The sequence below is a fragment of the Siphateles boraxobius genome, unplaced genomic scaffold (genome assembly GCF_051911475.1).
Source record: "Siphateles boraxobius isolate OS27281-9 unplaced genomic scaffold, OSU_SipBor_1 8, whole genome shotgun sequence".
NCBI classification, from domain to species: domain Eukaryota; kingdom Metazoa; phylum Chordata; class Actinopteri; order Cypriniformes; family Leuciscidae; genus Siphateles; species Siphateles boraxobius.
Genome location: NW_027509208.1, coordinates 22,739,682 through 22,759,406, shown reverse-complemented (window position 1 = coordinate 22,759,406; position 19,725 = coordinate 22,739,682). Strand labels below are relative to the sequence as shown.

General features: G+C 38.4%; 2 protein-coding genes across 3 annotated transcripts in view; both read left to right on the top strand.

Moving 5' to 3' along the window:
* The first annotated feature begins 552 nt into the window (after positions 1-552).
* Positions 553-9,657, top strand: dtl (denticleless E3 ubiquitin protein ligase adapter). 2 transcript variants are annotated; one of them, XM_077219568.1, is made up of 15 exons: positions 553-675; positions 754-879; positions 977-1,069; positions 1,159-1,220; positions 1,326-1,446; positions 1,923-1,988; positions 2,076-2,176; positions 4,367-4,440; positions 4,613-4,716; positions 4,792-4,896; positions 5,037-5,149; positions 5,233-5,322; positions 5,447-5,570; positions 6,399-7,003; positions 9,269-9,657. In XM_077219568.1, the coding sequence occupies exons 1-15, from the start codon at positions 621-623 to the stop codon at positions 9,383-9,385; spliced, it is 1,956 nt and encodes a 651-aa protein (XP_077075683.1). In that variant the 5' UTR covers positions 553-620; the 3' UTR covers positions 9,386-9,657. The 2 variants fall into 2 exon arrangements, with proteins under 2 accessions (XP_077075683.1, XP_077075682.1); XM_077219567.1 differs by having other exon boundaries at positions 567-675; positions 751-879; positions 9,269-9,521.
* A 1,030-nt stretch (positions 9,658-10,687) lies between these two features.
* Positions 10,688-19,725, top strand: part of ppp2r5a (protein phosphatase 2, regulatory subunit B', alpha isoform) — a 41,254-nt gene continuing 32,216 nt past the window's right edge. Inside the window, exon 1 of the mRNA XM_077220605.1 lies at positions 10,688-11,346. Coding sequence (XP_077076720.1) covers positions 11,193-11,346 — 154 coding nt within the window. The 5' untranslated portion in view covers positions 10,688-11,192. The remainder of the gene's footprint in view (positions 11,347-19,725) is intronic.

The window sequence follows — 19,725 nt, the reverse complement described above, 5'->3', positions numbered from 1 at the left end:
TGCGTCCGGTACCAAAGAGGGCGGGGCCAATGTGTCGGCGTTAACTCCGATTGGTCTCAGTCTCTTTATAAAAAAATCTGTTTGCCTTTATTTATTTATTGATGTATTTATAATAAATATTATTTCATGTTATTTACATATGTGGTAAAAAAAATAATAATTAATGAATAAAAATAGCTAGCATAAACAATAGCATAATAATATTGATCTTCTTTGTGCAGAAATAGTCTTAATTCTTACAAATAAATTAAAAATAAAATAGCAAGACTAAATAATTTTTTCCAAAACAACAGATGCTTCTGGGATTTATTGATTTATTTATTTGGATACTAAAGCATCCCAAAAATAAAAAAAAGCTGCAAATCTGGTTAAATATTACATTGTCATGTCGGTCCTGGGCCACAGAGTGCCTCTGGTGGCAAGCAATTTTAAACTAGCAGCCATTCCACTCTGTGCACCTCAACACTTCCGCTCTGTGCACCTCAACACTTCCGCTATGCCGACGTATCGACCAATCAGAACAGCGAACGTCAATCTCGCGCGGAATTCGTCTTCGCCGCTTTTTCATTGTTCGCGGGAAAGTGATCACTTCTGAATGATACGTCTATCCAGCAGGAGCAATGACTCTTTTTCACCATGTTGTTGATCGAGGAGTTATTAAAAGACGGTTCAATGGTGAGTACTATTAAGATATGTCAGTGGAAATATATGTTATTACGTTGTTTACTCACTCAAACATGCTTTAATAAGCAGGTGGGCGTCGAGGCTATCCTCTGTCTTCTCTGCTGGACGGGTATCAGTGCGTGCGACAGGACGAACACATTTCATATGGAGCCTCAGGTGCTGCTGTCCCGCCGTTTGGATGCACGTTTTCCTCTGGTACACACTAAATTAAACATTCACAATGAGTTCATATGTAGTCAGAAACAAACGAGTGTATGAGTAAACTTTGCGATGGTTTGTTTGCAATGCTCAGCTCCTGGCCAACAGAACTGCCTTGCTGTTGCAAATGAAGAAGGGTTTGTGACCATCTTTAATACTGGAGAAAAACAGAGCTGTGTCCTGAAAGGTTGGTTTGTTTACCTAGATTCAAGACAGGCTACTTATGTAAGGCATTACATTGATTAATATTCGTGAAACATTTGATTTGTTTTGCAGAGTGGCAGGCACATGATAATGCTGTTTTTGATATTGCCTGGGTTCCTGGTACAAACAGCTTGGTGAGTTTTGCATGATTCTTCTGTTTAATGATGGTTTCAGTGCTTTGGATTAAATTAAGTCCTCAATGTTTTAGTATTGCTTTAAATGGGGATATTATTTTACAGGTAACCGCCTCTGGTGACCAAACCGCCCGTCTGTGGGATGTTATCACTGCTGACCTGCTGGGAACTTTTAAAGGACATCAATGCAGTCTTAAATCGGTGGCTTTTTCGAAGCAAGAGCTAAGTAACTAACTCTACTGATCACATGAGACTAAAGTATATTTGAATTTGCGTACTTTTGAGTGTGTGTGCACTATTCATAATGCAAATTATATATGCATGGAATAATGACCATTTACTTCTGCCATGTGCAGGATATTGTATCCCATAGTCATTTCTACATCAACTATTTGTAACACCTTTCTTGATGCATTAATTGTTCACACTGATAATAATTAAGGCCTACTTGTGTAAAACCACCTTGGCAGTGCTAAGTGCTAAAATTACTGAAACCGAAATAAAAGATAAATGTTAAAAACACAATGACTAAAGCTTAATCTAAAATTAAAATGAAAAGAAAGTCAAAATATTATAACAGTAAAGAACTATACTAAAAATAACACTGGATAATAGGCATGACTGAATGTGCACTGCATACTTGCTATTTTCTTTTCTAGAATTTTTTTTAATTTTTTTTAACTGCTTGTTCTCTCATTACAGCTGTGTTTAGCACTGGAGGCAGAGATGGGAACATAATGATTTGGGATACAAGATGCAGTAAAAAAGGTTCTTTTTTTCTGACCAGCAGTGCTTAATAATAGGGCCATTGAAATGTTTTCTAAAGCTCACAAAAAATGTTTTCATCCATCACAGATGGTTTCTACAGGCAAGTAAAACAGATCAGTGGTGCTCATATGAAACCTGAAAGATATACACCTCAAAACAAGAAGAGACGTGGGATGGCGCCCCCTGTGGTGAGTCAAACAACCTGACATTACTTTGCCTTTACTCTATTAAAATGCCCATGTATGAATATTTGTCTTTTAGGCTATATTTATATCATATGTAGGGCTGTCACAAATAAATTTGAGTACTCTGTTTTAAGAAAGTCTTCAATTGCAATTTACCCGTGTCGAGTAACTGGCAAAATACCGGACATGGTGCATTCCATGAGCAAGAATCCACGATCCACATTATTACACCGTTTTCTAAGGCTGCACAATGTGTTACATTTCTTAAAAACATACTACAGCACAGATAATGCTATTAAGTGCTTTAATTATTTACATGTGTAGTACGTGTGTCTCAGAGCGGCTCCGTTCACTGCCTCCACATGTTATCATGTGTCAACTGTTCAACTGTTATCATTTATATGCGTGAACTAAAGTGTCTCAAAATCCATCTCTGCATAAGCTGTGAGTTTGGGTTGCCTATAACGTTTATCTGGGAACACAATGTGTGCCATTTCATCAGATTTGTAAGGTGAATCATTTATAAACCTACACCAACACAAGAGAAGACATTATTATATGTTTCTAAATATGCAAACTGTTCATGGCGATTTCAAAATAAGTCTAAACCCTGGCCTTTAGTTTGCATTTTTTGATGTCCACGTTTTCTTATTCAAAAAATTACAGTGGCTGTAGCATTTCTATTTTAAAGAAGTTGCCTAATATTAAAGATCGTTTGGCCAATATTAACCCGGGATTAGATAATTTGTGAAGTGTAACACCACAGGGCCATTGGTGCCCTCTGCAGGCATTTGTTATAATACTAGCCTAATGTACATAAGTTGATTTTGATAATTTATTTGTAACAATTATTACCTCATTGTTATAATTTATATATCTATTATAAGTAATTTTTAAGGCTATTGTTTGCTTATGTCTGTTTTTATTACCTAAATAAATATCGGATTAATCGTCACGATCGATTACCAAAATAATCATTATTGACAGCCCTAATCATATGATATAGGAAAGAAATAACACAAAGAGTGTCATCCAGTGGTGTAGTCTACGTGATACGCAGGTATACGCCGTATACCGTATAGAAAATGTCAAGGATTTCCGTATGCCCCCTAGGAAATGTCAAAGATCTCCGTATACCCACTTTAAAAAGCTTGAGGATTCGTAACAACATCGTTTTGTGAAAGAACTTTCATTCATAAATTCACCCCGGCGTGACGTCTGTGTTTGCGCAGCGACACGGATCGAATCACGGCATCCAGCAACAAATGTAACTTAGCCTACTGTAAAGCGGAACGTCACGCAATTTGGCAATTTTTGAATGAGTAAATCAAAAGTAATGATACAATGAATCAAATCTCCATATGTACTAAGTGTCTATGAATATTAAAGCTCAAAAAGACTGCTATTGAAATAAACTCTGAATGTTCTGCGTGTTTCTGTGAATGAGCGCTCAATGTGTGCTCTACTACACACTGACGCGCGCGTGACACTCGTGGTGTTTTCAGCATCTATGAGGAGGACATGCACACATTTGAACTTCATTGCAGAGTTTTTATGAGAGTCACTTCACAAGAATTTTACCATGTCATTTGAGTAAGGTTCTGGTATAGCACAGTATACTCACTACAAAAAGCTAGACTACACCACTGGTGTCATCCCCCCAGTCCCAAATATCTGCACAATTGCAAATGCAATATTGATTTTATACAACAGTTTAATAAACAATTAAGTGACTTAAATTTTATTACCTTACATTTCTTTACAGAATGAATCAGTCCTTTTGATCGACTGGGTTGAATGAATAATTCAATGACTCACTCATTATCAGTGACTTGCTGCCACCATCTGGCGGTTTTAGGTTCATGTTAAAGTATCTTTACAATTTTGAAATAATTTATTGTAAATGCATATAAATGGCACTTCAGACGCTGCTTCTGTTTCCTCTGCATTACAAAGGATTTTGTTGATACTGATTTAATTTTATTGGTAACAGCTCTGTAGTATCTTATTATTTTATTTGAATTTATTGATTCAATGTAATTATGCATAAGCTACATTTAATTGGGATCATGGTTAACAACAAAATCCCTTAAAATATTGACATATTTTGTCAATATCGCACACCCCTATCTTTTTATTAAACATAATAGTGGAAGTTTAATTTTTGGTAATTCAGAGATGTTCCGTCTGTAGGACTCCCAGCAGGGTGTCACAGTGGTTTTGTTCTGCGACGAGAACAAGCTCATCTCCTCGGGAGCAGTTGATGGGTGAGTGCATAATGCAGTCTTGTACAGTTGTTTTATACATGATTCTGAACTTTTTTTTGTCGGGGGATGTCACACAATAATAGTTACACTTTTCAATTTCATTTCTAAACTATAGTTTGAATGCTGATGTGCTGAGATGAAATTTCCCAATAACATTCTGATCTCGTCATAGGATCATTAAAATGTGGGATTTGAGGAAGAACTACACTGCGTACTACCACAACCCCCTCCCTCTACAGACCTATCCTTACCCAGGCTCCTGCACACGCAAACTAGGTACACAGCTCATGTCCACTCAGTCATAAGGCCAATAGTAATGAGCAGTTGAGTTTTCACTGTTTTCCTCTGCAGGATATTCTGGTCTATCTCTGGACTCTACTGGCTCCAGACTGTTCTCCAACTGCACAGATGACAATATCTACATGTTCAATATCAGTGGTTTGAAAACCACTCCAGGTAATGTCAATTTATTATTTAAGATTTATTTTGTCTGATATAATCGTTTTCCCTCTCTGTGTCGGTTAGGCATGTAAAACAAAAAGATTATTTGTAGGCTATTGAGGCTAATGCTTTTACATTTTGATCTTTTTCCACAGTTGCTGTGTTCAGTGGCCACAGTAACTCTTCATTTTATGTGAAGTCCAGTGTCAGCCCAGATGACCAGTTCCTGGCCAGTGGTTCGAGTGACCATCAAGCTTACATATGGAAGGTAATGAATATCCTAGAAAATTAGAGATCTGAGGGAATTAAAGTCTGCTTGAGAACATGCACTCAACTTTGCTTTTGTTTCAGATTTCAGACCCAAAACAAGCCCCCATGATGCTTCAGGGCCATAGCCAGGAAGTCACATCAGTGGCCTGGTGCCCCACCGATTTCACCAAGGTTAGGACTTTTAAGTGCACGAGAAATAATGCACTTAGGATATTAATAATAATAATAAATATCCATATATCTGATGGATGTATGGACAGTCATTAAAGTTTGATATTGTTCGCTTTCTCTGCAGATTGCTTCCTGTTCTGATGACAACACTGTTAGGATTTGGCGTCTGAACCGCAACTCATCGAACCGAGACGCAAACGTCGTAGGCTGGACACTTCGTAAAGTCCAGTCACCAACCAGAACACCTGGTAGGGTTTTTAGTGAAGGTTTTTTTTATTTTTTTTATGTGTTAAACATAACCCATCAAACGTTTGGGATAATTAGGTTTTTTAAAATGTTGTTGAAAAGCCTTTTATGCTCAAGGTGGCATTTATTTGATTACATATATATATATATTATATTAAATACAGTAAAATGGTAATATTGTAAAATATTATTATTGCAATTTAAAAACACTTTTCAATTTTAATTTATATTTGTGTGATCAGTTATTATTGGTACTCGATTAATCAATTATTATTGTTAATATCAATGTTGCAGTTTGCTGGATAATAGTTTTGTGGTAACGGATATGTTTTTTTTCAGGATTCTTTGAAGAATGGAAGATTCAAAAGAACAGCATTTATTTGAAATAAATTTTTTTAGTAACGCTAGTAATGGTAATCTTAAGAATCTCTTTAATGTCACCTTTTGTTCAATTTAATGAGAATAAAAGTACTTCCTTAAAAAAGTACCACCCCAAACTTTCAAATTGTTCTCTATCATAGTTTCCACAAAAGTATTAAGCAACAAAACATGGATTTTGGAAGACAATGGATTTTTTTTAAACATGGATGATAATAATAATAAATGTTTCTAGAGCAATCAAATCATATTAGAATGATTTCTGAAGGATAATATTTCACAATGTTACTGTACTTTTTGATTAAATAAATGCAGCCTTGACACATCTTAAAAAACATTGTAATTCTTAATTATTCCAAACTTTTGACCGGTAGTGTATAATTCATAATTCAATTATTTGGCTTCTTGATGGGTTTAAATTGGTACTTATGAGTCCTGATTTGTCTCCTCAGGCCGTTTCAGCCCCGTTGAGGTCACTCCATCCAAAAGTCCTGGTTCAGAGAGGGTGGTCTCACTGGCTTCACCCCAGCCTGCTTCTTGTGCCCCTACGGGTGCTGATTTACCCCTCCCATCAAACACCTCTGCACCTTCAGCCAAGATCAGCAGCCCCAAAATCCCCTCGTCTATCCAGCAGTGGTTCAGCCGCAGCAGTTCCCCGGGTCACCAGGGCACATCTCCTCTTCGTAAGGTGCTCACACCAGTCCCCCAGGGCCCTTCATCAGAACGCCGTGCAAAGCGGCGACTGGAAACGGGTGTTTGCGATAGATCTGGTTTGGAAGGGGAGAGTGAAGGAGTGTCTGAATTGTATCCCGACGTTAAGCGGAGCAGGAGTTCGGTGAGCGCAGAGAACTGTTCTGAGGAGAAAGGAGAGCTATTCAGTTTGCAAACGGATGAGAGGCTCTGCTCGACTGGTCAAGCTGACGCTGGCAAAGAGAACCGCTCTCCGAGAAGGAATGATTGGCTGTCTGTGATCAGTCAGAGATTTAAAGGATCGGCTCAACCCAAAAGCCCGAACGGCAGCTGCAAACGGCAGGATGCAAGAACACACAGCGCTCCAGTGAGTAGATGCATCACTGCAGTCACACTTTATATAATCAGACAAGTTTGTCCACTGTTTCAGTGCCCTTGGATCCAGATTTTTTTCCATGTAGATAAATCAATAGCATTCTAAGTCATTAACCAAATAAACCAACTCCAAGATTCTATGAATTGCAACATTACACACATTGGGTCTCATTCATGAAACACGAGCAGAACGAATTTGTGTAAATCGTGTGTAAAGTGGTTCTGGCGTAAATTTTCGGATTCATTAAAATGTTCCTATTTTCCAAATGTTAGTTGGTACGCAAGAAATCTACACCTGCTCCCAGCCACGCGTAAATAGTGCGCTTAACACCCGAACGTTTTGCTCATTAATAAGGCTGCATTTTAATTTACCTTAATCGGGTCCATATTTACACAGCATTTTGAAAAAAAATTATATATAGTAATTACATACTGTTTTTCTTATTATGCCAGTAATAGCATCTGCGATGGTGGTCCTTCTCCAGTTTTAATACGATTTTTCCGAAGTGAACTAATTCGTTTTTTTTCTCTGAAGCTTAATGTCGAACCATTTTCTTCTCACTTCTGGGAATGTTCGATTAACAGATGAAACTCTATTGACTGCATCTGTAATATGCTGCCAAGCTTCCTTTTTTTTAGGACCCGATACGCCACTATGTACGCTTGAAAATAAAATGTGGCGTTTTGAATGAACTTCTGATAATAAAACTTCAATTTCTGCATCTGAGAAATTTTTCTTTTTCATTTGCATTCATGTCATAATATGATGCCCATATATAGTTGTCAGTCGGATTTAATGGGCGGGATTTATGGTAATTGAGAATGAAGGTGCACGCATCCCATTTACGACTGATTGGAATTCATTAACACACACACACACATTTCACGATCACATCTGACGTTTATGAAGTATTTGTGAATCAGGAGAAGAGTTTTCGGGAAGGTCTCTTTACGCACAAATCACTCGCATATTTACTTGTATATTTATGAATGTTTCATGAATGAGACCCATTGAAAGACTGTCTTTTTGTGGCATTTAACTACATAACCCATGATGCATCGCACATGACATGATCAAACAAGGATACAGTTATTATAAAACCTATTGATCTATATACAGTATTGTTTTTTTTTAAAGATATTTACTTATATTCAGCAAGGATGCCATTAATGATCAAGTCTTAACTATTTGAAACAAATGCTGTACTTTTGAACGTTCTGTTTATCAGAGAATCATGAAAATAAATGTATCAGTTTCCACAAAAATATTAGCAGCACAACTAAGAGATCAGTATATCTGCTGCTCATTACTGAAGGATCATGTGACACTGAAAGAATGGAGTAATGATGCTGAAAATACAGCTTTGATCACAGGAATAAGTTACATTTAGAAATGTTCAAATATATATATTTTTTAATTTATAATATTTCTCTTTTTTGTGCATTATTTGATTAAGAGCTTGGAGAGAGCTGCAGTGTGTATATGTGTATATATATATATATATGTATATATATATATATATTCATTTTAAAGAATAACCATTTGAAGCTAATTGTTCAATCTGTTTTGGGAACTTGTAGTTCGGTTCTCTTGGTCCGTTTGGTCCGAGGTAATTTTCAAGACCTGTCAATCTATCTTTGTGTGAATGGCCCCTACTCCATTTTACCACAAAGCATTTCTGCAGTTTAAAACACGAGACGCAGGTCTGAAAATAACACATAGAATGCTGTGTCATGTGAGATGCTGCAAAAGATGTGAGTGCAGTGGTTAAAGAAGTCTGTCTTGCGTGTTTACATGGCACAAAGACAATGGCACTTTCTGAACCAGGTGATAATATAGGCTTTTGTGAACAACGCAACATGAAAGGTTCGCTGACGCCTCACGTATCATTTATGCAAAGATATGGTGCCTGCAAATATTGTCGTCAAAGCCGGCTTCCTAAAAATTATACAAACCAGTACGTGTGTAAGGAAATATTGTTTCAATATCGTGATGGTATTTATTTTTTCCAGGGTTCGGGTGGCAGCGCTCACACTTATTCAAATGAACAGCACTAACAGAACAATTGAACCAGAGTTTGTTTAAATCAAACCAAACCTGCCAAATGTGAACATACCCTAAATGGGACTTTTACTTCCAGAACCTTTAGTTCTGAATTGTTCTCTAAAATCGTAACTCCTTTTTGTTCTCTAAAATCGTAACTCCTTTTTTTGTGGCCAACTGATCAATTTTAATTCAAATATTTTGTCTTTTTAGGCAGCAATATCTCCGCGTCCCATGACGATCATCTCTCCAATGCCAAACAAGAAAGCATCACCCTCCAGACCTATGAAAAAAATCTCTAGCTATTTTATGAAAAGAACCCAAGACTGATTACTGTGTGGGGAGAGAATAAAGTATCTAACATTTGACACATCTATGGTTTAAGTCCAGGTTTTCATTAGACAAAGCATCTAACCAAGCAGAAATATGCAGATACTACTTGTATTTATGTATGTAATGTGTATATTTTTTTAAAATCTAGTTGTATGTTTTTAAATGTATAAGTTTCATTTCCTAGAGAAGGGTCAAATTGATTATCATTTGTGAACATTACAGAACTAGATGAAAGTCATTTGATAATTAAACTCTACAAGTTCTTTGAATCTCCCATGTCTATCTGTGATGCATTGAAAATAGTTTTTTCTAGACACTTTATTCGATTTAACATGCATTTGCATTTATATCAAATTCTACACGTCATACTGTTTGTACTTTTTTTTTTTTTTTAGCTTTCCAAATGTATAATGCCTCTTATCTGAGCATGTCTGTCCTTAAACGTGCGTTCACAGTTTCAGAGTTTTATATTGATTGTAAAGCAGCCCTTTACATAACTAACCCAATTTCCAATTTGCTCAGTGCCTTTTAGTTATTGAATATCAATATTGCAGTGAGTTTCAAAATGATTTATACACTTTTTAAATTGTATAGCATAATCCTTTTTCTTTTAAGTATACATGATTTGCAGGTTTGTCTGGAATGTGACTTGACCTGACAGTTCCGCTTCTGTGTTTTGATCCTACTAGTTCTTGTTTTGCCTGGTTTTGCCTGAGGTCTTCAGCATAGTTGATCAAAACTATTCTGCTTTAGAAATGAAAGTGATAGTTCACAAATTACAGTTGTCATTTACTCACCCTTTTACATTTTCAAACCCATGTACCTTTCTTCTTTGTAAAGGAGATGTTATTTAAAATGTCATTTAAAGTCATTCCATTTCTGATCAAAAACGATACAGTAAAGTAAATGGTGACTGAATCAATAATATTCTCACTTTTCTGTTCCAAAGAAGAAAGGCGAGAACAGGGAGAGCAATGTTTTGTTTATCTCCGCATTTTTGTATTTCGAGTTCATTTTGGGGTGAACTGTTCCTTTAACAGACTCGTTTGATTAGGCTACAAGTGTCACAAACTCTAACTTACTGTTATTTTGTGAGCAATCGTTGAAATTTTGTATTATCTGTTCATTTATTATTATTATTAAATATATTTATTCTTTTGAGTGGTTTAACGTTTTTTTGTGAGAGTTCAAGGATACAGAACCTCCTGACTATTTCCCGAAATACCATTAAAACAAGAATCTGATTGGTCAATGGGCGGGGCTTGCTATTTTCTCGAACGTTCATTGGATGAATCTTCTGTCTCTCAAGCGCGCCACGGGACTTTATTAAATTTAGACCCCAGTGAGACGTAACAGCGGCTGAATGAAGTTCAGCGGATCAGAGGTATTTTACGCCTCGGCGGATTCATATTAAACTCTTTCCTCGCTTCGGTTATACATGGAGCCGGTGTCAAGCGACTGGATAATCATGACTCAGTGTTTTGGCTGTGTGTCGTCTGAGTTTGAGTTGTGTTATGTGGAGTAACAGGTTTATTGAGGCGCTCAGAATGATAAAAAAATAACTGTTACTGTTAACTACGTGTTTACATTTACACGTCACCAAATATTATCATTGCAGGATATCTGTGATTTTGGAGAGCATGCAGCCTTCATGATTGCCTCGACAATGCGTGTCGTTGAATGGGGTCTGGTGAGTTTGATGTAACGTTACAGCGCAGTCAATGGGATGTCAGTCAGAATTGAACACGTTTAAAGCTCACACGGACACTGTAAACGCCGCTCGTTGGATAGACCTGCTTTGGAAATGTCGGCGATATCCGCGGCCGAGAAAGTGGATGGATTCACGCGGAAGTCTGTGAGGAAGGCTCAGAGGCAGCGGGTTCAGGGCTCGTCTCAGTTTTCGGTGAACAGCGGCAGGCCCGCGGCTCCCCAGATCTCGGCGCTCCCGCAGCTCAAAGGTAAGAGGATAAAGCCTGGAAATAGACTCTCAGGCTTCGTCTCAAACCCGTGCGAGCTGCCTACCTAGTACATAGACAGCGCTGGGCTGCCTACAATGCTTTAAAAAGTAATATATAAAACTAATAAACCATAATAGAACATGTCACGCATTAATGTTTTAATCACGCTTTAAAGTGACATATTTGTATCTCTGATAAGCTTCATGTGAAGTATTTACAGCAGGCCCATAACTATCTGCTGGGAGACTTAAGTTAGTGTGTTTGGGTGTAGACTGTAAACACCAATTGTGTCAACATTATGTCTTCGAGCCTCCTCTTATCAAGGGAAGCATCTTTATTTCATGGTCTAACCTGTGTTTTCGCACATTTCCTGTCCTCTTATTGTTGCCTTTGGAAGTCACGTGATTGTCAGTTCTGTAAATCTGTGCCCGCCCACTTTGGTCCCAGAACCTTTCTTTTTCCATAGGGATTTTGAAAAAGTCTTGGTTAAAAAGTTATAAAAGCTATGAAACTATAACCAGTCAGATACAAGGTTAAATTCACAGCATTACAAACTTTGATTTGAAGTAATAAAGTATTTGAAAATCTGACACAAAGACTGTGTACATAACCTGTTGTCTACATGAGAAAGAAGGGAAGGAGCTAAAAATTAAATTCAACACTGCCCATATAACTGCGTATGAAGAGCTGCCTTTCACCAAATTTACCTCTGATATTAATGACGAAAAATAAGTTTGTCGTTTGTCTTGCACACACACCCAATGTTTATAGGATGCATTAGGAGGAGGCCAAACTACTTGTTGGCCAAGTGATGCTGACATTATTATGGTGATGGTCTGTGACACTAGTTCAGATTCGGCGTAAAGAACAAATCTGTGTGTCGGTAATCAGTATGTAGTCTGAAAAGTAATTTAGTTCTTACTATAAGTGAATCTTAGTTCCCAGGACATCCACAAGATGGAGGAAAATGCTGATCCTGTAAAAGGAGGGCAAACATGACAAAATTAAAACACGTTTATTCTTTTGTGGCACAAAAATTGATAATTTGGCACCTATTTTTTCCCCCCTTATAGGAGCCAATGGCTATTTAATTGATTTGGGCCAGATAAGGCCCGGATGGGGTATGCTATCTGGGGAGTTACTATGGCATTGGCGGCAATATGCCGTATCTGGCCCACACACATCAAGTTGGTTTTAGTGTGAGTTGTGGCTTGCTGTGTGTGTGGTTCAGAAGTGGCCGATGTGACCTTTGCCACTGCCAGAACTAAACCCAGATGAGGCCCAAATATGTATGCTATTGCCAGGCCAGCCACACTCAGGTTGAGTCATCGGTATGTAAGCCAGAAGAATATGGGAGATGTGGGCCACAACTGGGCCAGATGTCACATCTTCGTTCAGGGAGAAAACGGGACTGTGTTCTTTAAGGCCAGATTATTTTTAATCTATGTGTAAAAGCATTAAGAGAAGAAGGTTGAGGGTGTGATGAGAAGATGCCGGATATCAAATCTATTAATTCTGTCACTGGTTAAACCCACTGCATATCACTCAATAAAACAATCACACTGCTGAGAGGTTTTGAAAGTTTTTTATTGTGTTAGGTTAAACATTACCTTTGTGAGTATGACTCTGTTTATTGGCTTGCGAACTAGCAGAACTTGCAGACAGCCACCGCAAAACTGTTTCAAGCTTCAAGGGTTTTGATTTTGGTTGTCTTGTGTTAAAATAAATATAGAAAAATTATATATACTTGTGTCGGTGTCTGTCTGCTGAATGTGACCCACAATCTCTGATTCCCCTCCGTGGCCATGGAAAAGTGAATATTTACAGTGACAACAAACTTCTATTTAAACGTTTCCAACAAAGACATGGATCAACTTCTTTCAGCTTATTGAACACATTTTTATTTGGCCATTTCTAGCATGGGACAGTGTTTTCATAGTAAACACTCTCAGTTTGGTTTGCATCACGGTTTTAGGGTCACGGTTTTAGTATGGTTCGATATGTTTTGGGAAAAAGTAGTCATGTTTTGACTACTGTCAAATTAAAAATAATCAAACGACATGATGCAACCGCACAAATAAATGCAAAAGAGCAAAGATACAAATAAATAGATATCTAACAGTGGATTTCAGGTACAGAAATTGAATACAGTAATCAAATAAAAAATAACATTGCATATTTGACTAATAATTAGGCTAATCTTTAATTTATAAAATTACAATAGCTATTGAGTCAAGAGCAGTGATTGATTTCCTTGTCTTTTGTGGTTTGATTAACATTAAACACAGACGGCAGGAATATTAGTCTGTTGTCACTTTAAGACATAATGCACTGATCCAAAATACTGATATTGATGCATATGCGTTGTCTTTCTCTACGGTTTACGTTCACTGAAGACGAAACCGACTATGTTTGATAGGATACTCGCCAAGACGGGCAAGTTGACATAATTTTTGTGTGAATTTGTCCGTTCTAGCGCAAGATTTGAAATAGAACTCAATATGTCGTGGCTTTCTGTGTGCGCTTCGGATGAGTGCGAGTTCTTCTTTTGCAAATGTTTAAGTTGTCAACTTAAATGAGTTTAGTTTAACCAGATGTGTGTAGTTCAGGTCTCAACACCCGGTGCTGACAGCATAAATGACTGCTGATATATGGCACTCCTATTGAACAAAGTTTACAAAGAGTGTCTGTTTTGTCCACGTTTTTTGATCACCGCTGTTGTAACCCATTGGGAAGCCAGAACGTGTATCCATCGACAGAAACATACATTAGCCGAACTCTGTGTGTCTGTTTTACATGTTGTTATTTTCAATAGCTTTTTTATAAGTATATTTGTAATAACTTTATTTTCTCAGCTATTTTTTACTGAGAACCGTTAACACCCCTAGTAATCTGATACATTGTGAACAATATTCTTAAACTATATTGAAAACATCAAACTGTCATCCAATGCAATAAAAGAGCTTCTCTTCCCTGCAAACAATACCATTGAGGAATGTGAATATTTAATTTAAAGGTAAAAACAAAACAAAAGGTACAGGTATCTGTATTAATATCAGTATCAGTAGTAGACGGCGATCCTCTTAAGGTGGAGGTGCCGTCCCAGCATGCAACGCAGCATGACATAGCTACATTCTCTACACTGACATTATCACTCTCCAGGGACGGGCCATGTAGCCATGGCAACCGCACGCCCGGGGTGTTGATGGGAACCTCAACAAATTCATTGACTCATCCTGTGCGTGTTCTTGCATGTGTGCGAGGGCTAATAGAAGTAAGGCAATTAATGAAAGCGTTTCTGATATTGACTTGATTTGCTATGGTGGCTTGTGGTGAATGCAGTGACTTTATAAGCAGAAGTGGTCTGGGAAAGACCGGGCCACTGGCATTCAGATCGGTTGCATAAGGTGTATTAATAGAGCAGCAGTGGGGTTGTGTTGTGCTTGAATCCCTCCAGCTCCGAGTGTGAGTGGCTTACACTGCTGTTCTCTCAAAAATAACATCATGAGCTGAAGTTTACAGAAGCCTGAAGCAGATCGACGGTGGCAGTAAAATACAGGATAAAAAGAGCCACGAGTAACTGAAAGAAAATCTTTTAGGTGACATTAAGATAGGGATTATTTAGTGTACGTTTTATCTCCATTGGATTTAGTTAGAAAAAAACTACTGTCAGTACCATGGTTTACAAGGTTTAGTGATGGTACATGACTGTACACAAGTTTGATGTAATATTGTGAAATATTAATACAATTTAAAATAACTATTTGTAACAATGTAAAAGTCTCAATGTTCTTGAACATTTTTCCTATGCGTTTTTTCGTCATTCGGTGGCTCTGAATTGTCAAAACGCCTCTCAAAATGCTTGTTACGGATGCGTAAAACGCAAAGAATCTAACCCAATCCGAATTTTGTAGTTTTGGTGGCAGTGTGTAAACGTGATTGACACAACGTGAGGTGGTATTTATTTTTTAACGTTAAGATTTTGGACTCTGTGTGCAAGTATTTTTACTGTCACTTTTGATCAATCTTATGCATTCTTGCTGAATAAAAGTATTAAAGGTGCCATGTGTCAGAATTGAGTTAAAAATATACAAAAAATGAGTTACACTGATCAAAAGAAGTTGAAGAAATAAGGGCGATGATGTCATTAAAAAAATTTAAAGTTATAGTGTTGCAGAGATATCAACCTGAATTAGCATGCTAAATTACTAGCCCCGGCCGGACAGATGTCATAATACCAGTTTCGGCCATGGGAGGCGGTATGCGGGCAACACCAGCCAAACTGCAATACACGAATAAGTCGCATGGCTTGTGGGCGTACTTGAACCTGATGTCAATCGTGTGGAAAGTACACCCCACTACTACAGTTCAGTTCAGGGAAGAGTGCGGAAGAATGGCTGAAGCCCTTGGCAAGAGACCCTTACATCAACCACCCGCTGCAGGGGGAAAAAAACGCGCTCGGAATCACAAATAAAATCAGATAAAAAAAAAAAAGGAGCAGAACCCGAGTTAACATTGGCACTGCTTTCCATCGTTGGAGACAACTAATGGAAATGAAAGAAATGAGGTTTGACTCTGAACTTGCAACATTTCTTTTGGATTGGTAAGTAAGATGCTGTTAGTATTTCGCTAGAAGTTTGTTTTATATGTTTAGTTTTTTCGGGAAGTTATAACATAGAAATGTATCGAAGGGTGTTCGATATAAGTTCTCAAGTTATTGATGGCTACATTGAGAGGTGTAATGAGAACTACGTGAGCTATATTATGTTTACTAAATTGCTTTCCTGAGGTAAATCTGACATATTTGTTCTACAGCTATGTTATTGACCTTTGCACGCTGATTAAATAAATGTTTGGTCGGTATTATGTATGAAGAATACATTTTGGTAAGTTGTAGCATACTGTATCTTTCAACAGTGTTCGTGTGTTTTTACTATTAGCTAGTACAGATGATCGGTTCACGTGCGCTAGGGATCTGTAGTGTAACGCTAACATTTACAAGCGCCAAAACGGTATTTTTTGTTTGAATTGCGTAATAACATTGACAGAATCGGTGACGGTGAATTCGTGAGAGTTGGCAGCTCTGAATGGCGCTAGCTTGGTCAACAGGAGCGAATGCTGTCTGTCAAATTAATGCAATTCAAACTAACAATAAAAATGTAATATGAACAAAACGAATATGAACATTCACTGGTGAAGGGGAGTAGCTTGAAGATGTCATTTAAAAATCACTTGACATCAACCAACGTTCCTCTGGAGTCAAAATGTCCTCTATTAGGAGTTGGCTCGGCTTCGGCTATGGCTCTAGGCTCGTAGTGAAGGTAGGGGCGGAGCATAGAGACTATGCCGTTTCTCGTTTGTTACTCTAGAGTAGATCAACTCACTTTCTGGAGGTAGACTGCCCCCATCTGGTATGGAATGTGGAGTATGAATTGATTTTTTTGCGGATATTACACAAGGCACCTTTAACATCTTTTGAACAGTAGTGTACATGTCCAAAAAAACTGATGCCTGTGATATTTTGTGAACCTCCTATGTACCTCCTGTATTAATAATTTTTACAATGCGAAATGATTTTTAGTGAAGTATATTGAGCCTAATATTCTGATCAGCCACAAATTATTTATGCTCTTCACGGTCAAAGTTCATGTCAACTAAATGTCCTTCGGGTATTTATAGAGCCCTGTTGATTTATTATTGGTGCGCACAGTGTTTGTAGTAGACATGGGTCATAATTACTATATTACCATCTATTACCATATATTACAGTCAAGATTCCACAGTCCATGTGAAAACAGACCATCAAAGCTTAGTCCATAACCAATAACCAAAAAGTCCATAACCTGTGTCACTTACATTTCAAGTAAGATACAGTATATTATAAATTCTGTACTAGGCTTTGCATGTGATAAAATGGTTTTGATCGATGATAGTAAGCTTTAACCCTTAGTAAATGCTGCAGTTTTATGAGTGGCCTCTTCATGTGTCACTCACCCAGCTGAGGTCACTGGTATTATAGTGACTTATGTAAGATAAGATCCTTCGAAGTACTTCTTGGAACTCTGGTGGACCAGGGGTTGCAGGCAGTAGGATAGAGCAACATGAATTATACGAGGAATAAATGTGGATTGCGGATCAAAAAAGCATTATTAATATAGTCCATATGACTCATACACTATATTCTAAGAGCTCTTAAGCCATATGGAAAGTCATGATAAAATAACGAATGTAACCTTCAGTCATATTAGTTGACTCCTGTAGGATGGATGAGATTTTCTTTTTTCTTTGCTGCACACAATGGATGCATGTGGGAATGTTTCTCTGTGATTGATTTACTGTGATGTTTCTCTACAAGAAGCAAGCAGTGACATGATGTTTCCATACACCTATTTTTAAGCAGATTTTAGGATATCACATAAACGCTGAATGGAAATGGCAAGATGCTCATACATTTTAGAAATGCACATAAAAAACAGATGCGCTGAATTGAGGCGGATCATCTTTTTAGCCGATGTAGGACTGAAACTAACGGTTATTTTGATAATCGGATAATCTATTACTTTTTTGATTAATCAGATGAAAAATTTAAAAATAATTATAAAAATTTTTACAATTAAAAAATTCTAATAAAAAAAAAATGTAAAGTTACATTATCAATTATTTTAAACAATTTGATTCCCTATCCTGCCCAATGCTGTCCTCCGAACAATGCGTAATATGATTTCCATTACACAAGAGTAGATGTTAAAACTTCATGCTGATTTGTACTCTGCTTTCGCCAAGATAAGCACCAACTAAGACATAGCTTTACAGTAACCTATGCTTCTCCATCCATTTACGCATCTTTCCATATGGTGATGTAAATCTCCTTCTGTCTAGTGTTAACACGCGTCAGCACACACAACGGCTGCAACCACAGTGCGGTCCCCCAATGACAACCGTCTGGATTGAGCTGAGTAGGGGACATCTCTAGGGTCTTCAAGTGGGCACCTTCCGTCCTCAGTGTTTCGTCGACTAGCCCACGACACCTCAAGAGGGCTTGACAGTGACTCTGGCGTCCCAGAGTCACCCCCCTCCGTCCCCCACTCAACTTAGCCCAGCTTACTGACCTCTATATCCCCCCTGCTGCTGAGACCTAACCACAATCTCACAATCTCTCCGCAACCCAACCATACGCGCCAACCCGTTTGACTAAGGCTGTCAAGCCCCACTGGTGCGTTAATAATGCAGTTTCAGTGGCAACGGTTCCGTATGGCATACCGCAAAACACAATATCTGCCCAACCACCCGTCATTCACGCAATATACACAGGAACATAATGACGGTAAATACTAAACAACCTATACAAATAAACCAACAGACGTTTCAAGTTTTCAAGAATTCTACGAAACCGTAGCATGGCGGCCTGTACTCAGCCAGCTAGAATCTTTCCGTCTCAACCACAGCCAGTTGCTGCTCCTTTCTGCTGCTTCAGATAAGTTCTTTACTGTACGACGCAACTCTTGGCCACTGAATCCGACGTCTCTGAGCAACCGGGTTGTAGAGTGTGCCACAAAACCTCGACAACCCACTTCCACTGGATAAACCTGGACTCTCCATCCTCGCTGTTCTGCTTCAGTGGCCAGATGAGCATACCGCAGTTTCTTCCTCTCATATGCCTCATCTACCGCATCCTCCCATGGCACTGTTAACTCTATCAGTTGAACAATGCGTGCTGATCCAGACCACAAAACAATATCTGGTCGTAGGTTACTGGTGTTAATCTCAGGTGGAAAAATAAGCCGTTGATCAAGATCAGCCAGCATCTTCCAGTCCCTAGCAGCTTCCAGTTGTCCTGGGTGAGAATTGGTGTTAGCACCTTTTCTTGGTGGTTGCTCGCCTGGGCGGAGGAATATTGTCTTCTGTGTGTAATCTTTTGCTAGAACATGCGGCAACTTATTGGTCATACTACGCTTGCCTTCCAATGATAAAGCCAAACATCGCAATACTTGGTCATGGCGCCAAGTAAATCACCTTGGCTAAGAGCCACCTTACATCCTGTCAAAATGTGCCTTAATGTGGCAGGTGATGAACATAAAGGACAAGAGGGATCCCCTCCTACCCAGAGGTTTAGGTTCTGCGGTGATGGGAGAACATCATATGTTGACCTAATAAGGAAACTGATCCCACTCTCTTCCATTGACCAAAGGTCTTGCCAGCCCATTTTGCGCTGTTCCACACTCACATCTCATCGACTCTCCCTGCTTGTCCTGAGAAATGGCCTGAGAAATGGCTCCTGCTTTCGCACCTCGTTGACTACCAGCTTCCTCCTTTGAGCTGGGCCTGCCTTGTGCCATTTAGGAGGAGCTAAACTGAGCCCAAAACCCCCTCTTCCATGCT

Coding starts and splice junctions, on each gene's coding strand:
- dtl (XM_077219567.1), top strand. CDS start 621: ATGACTCTTTTTCACCATGTTGTTGATCGAGGAGTTATTAAAAGACGG. Junction 1,447..1,922: donor TTTTTCGAAGCAAGAGCTAA/GTAACTAACTCT, acceptor CTCTCATTACAG/CTGTGTTTAGCACTGGAGGC. Junction 4,441..4,612: donor TCCTCGGGAGCAGTTGATGG/GTGAGTGCATAA, acceptor ATCTCGTCATAG/GATCATTAAAATGTGGGATT.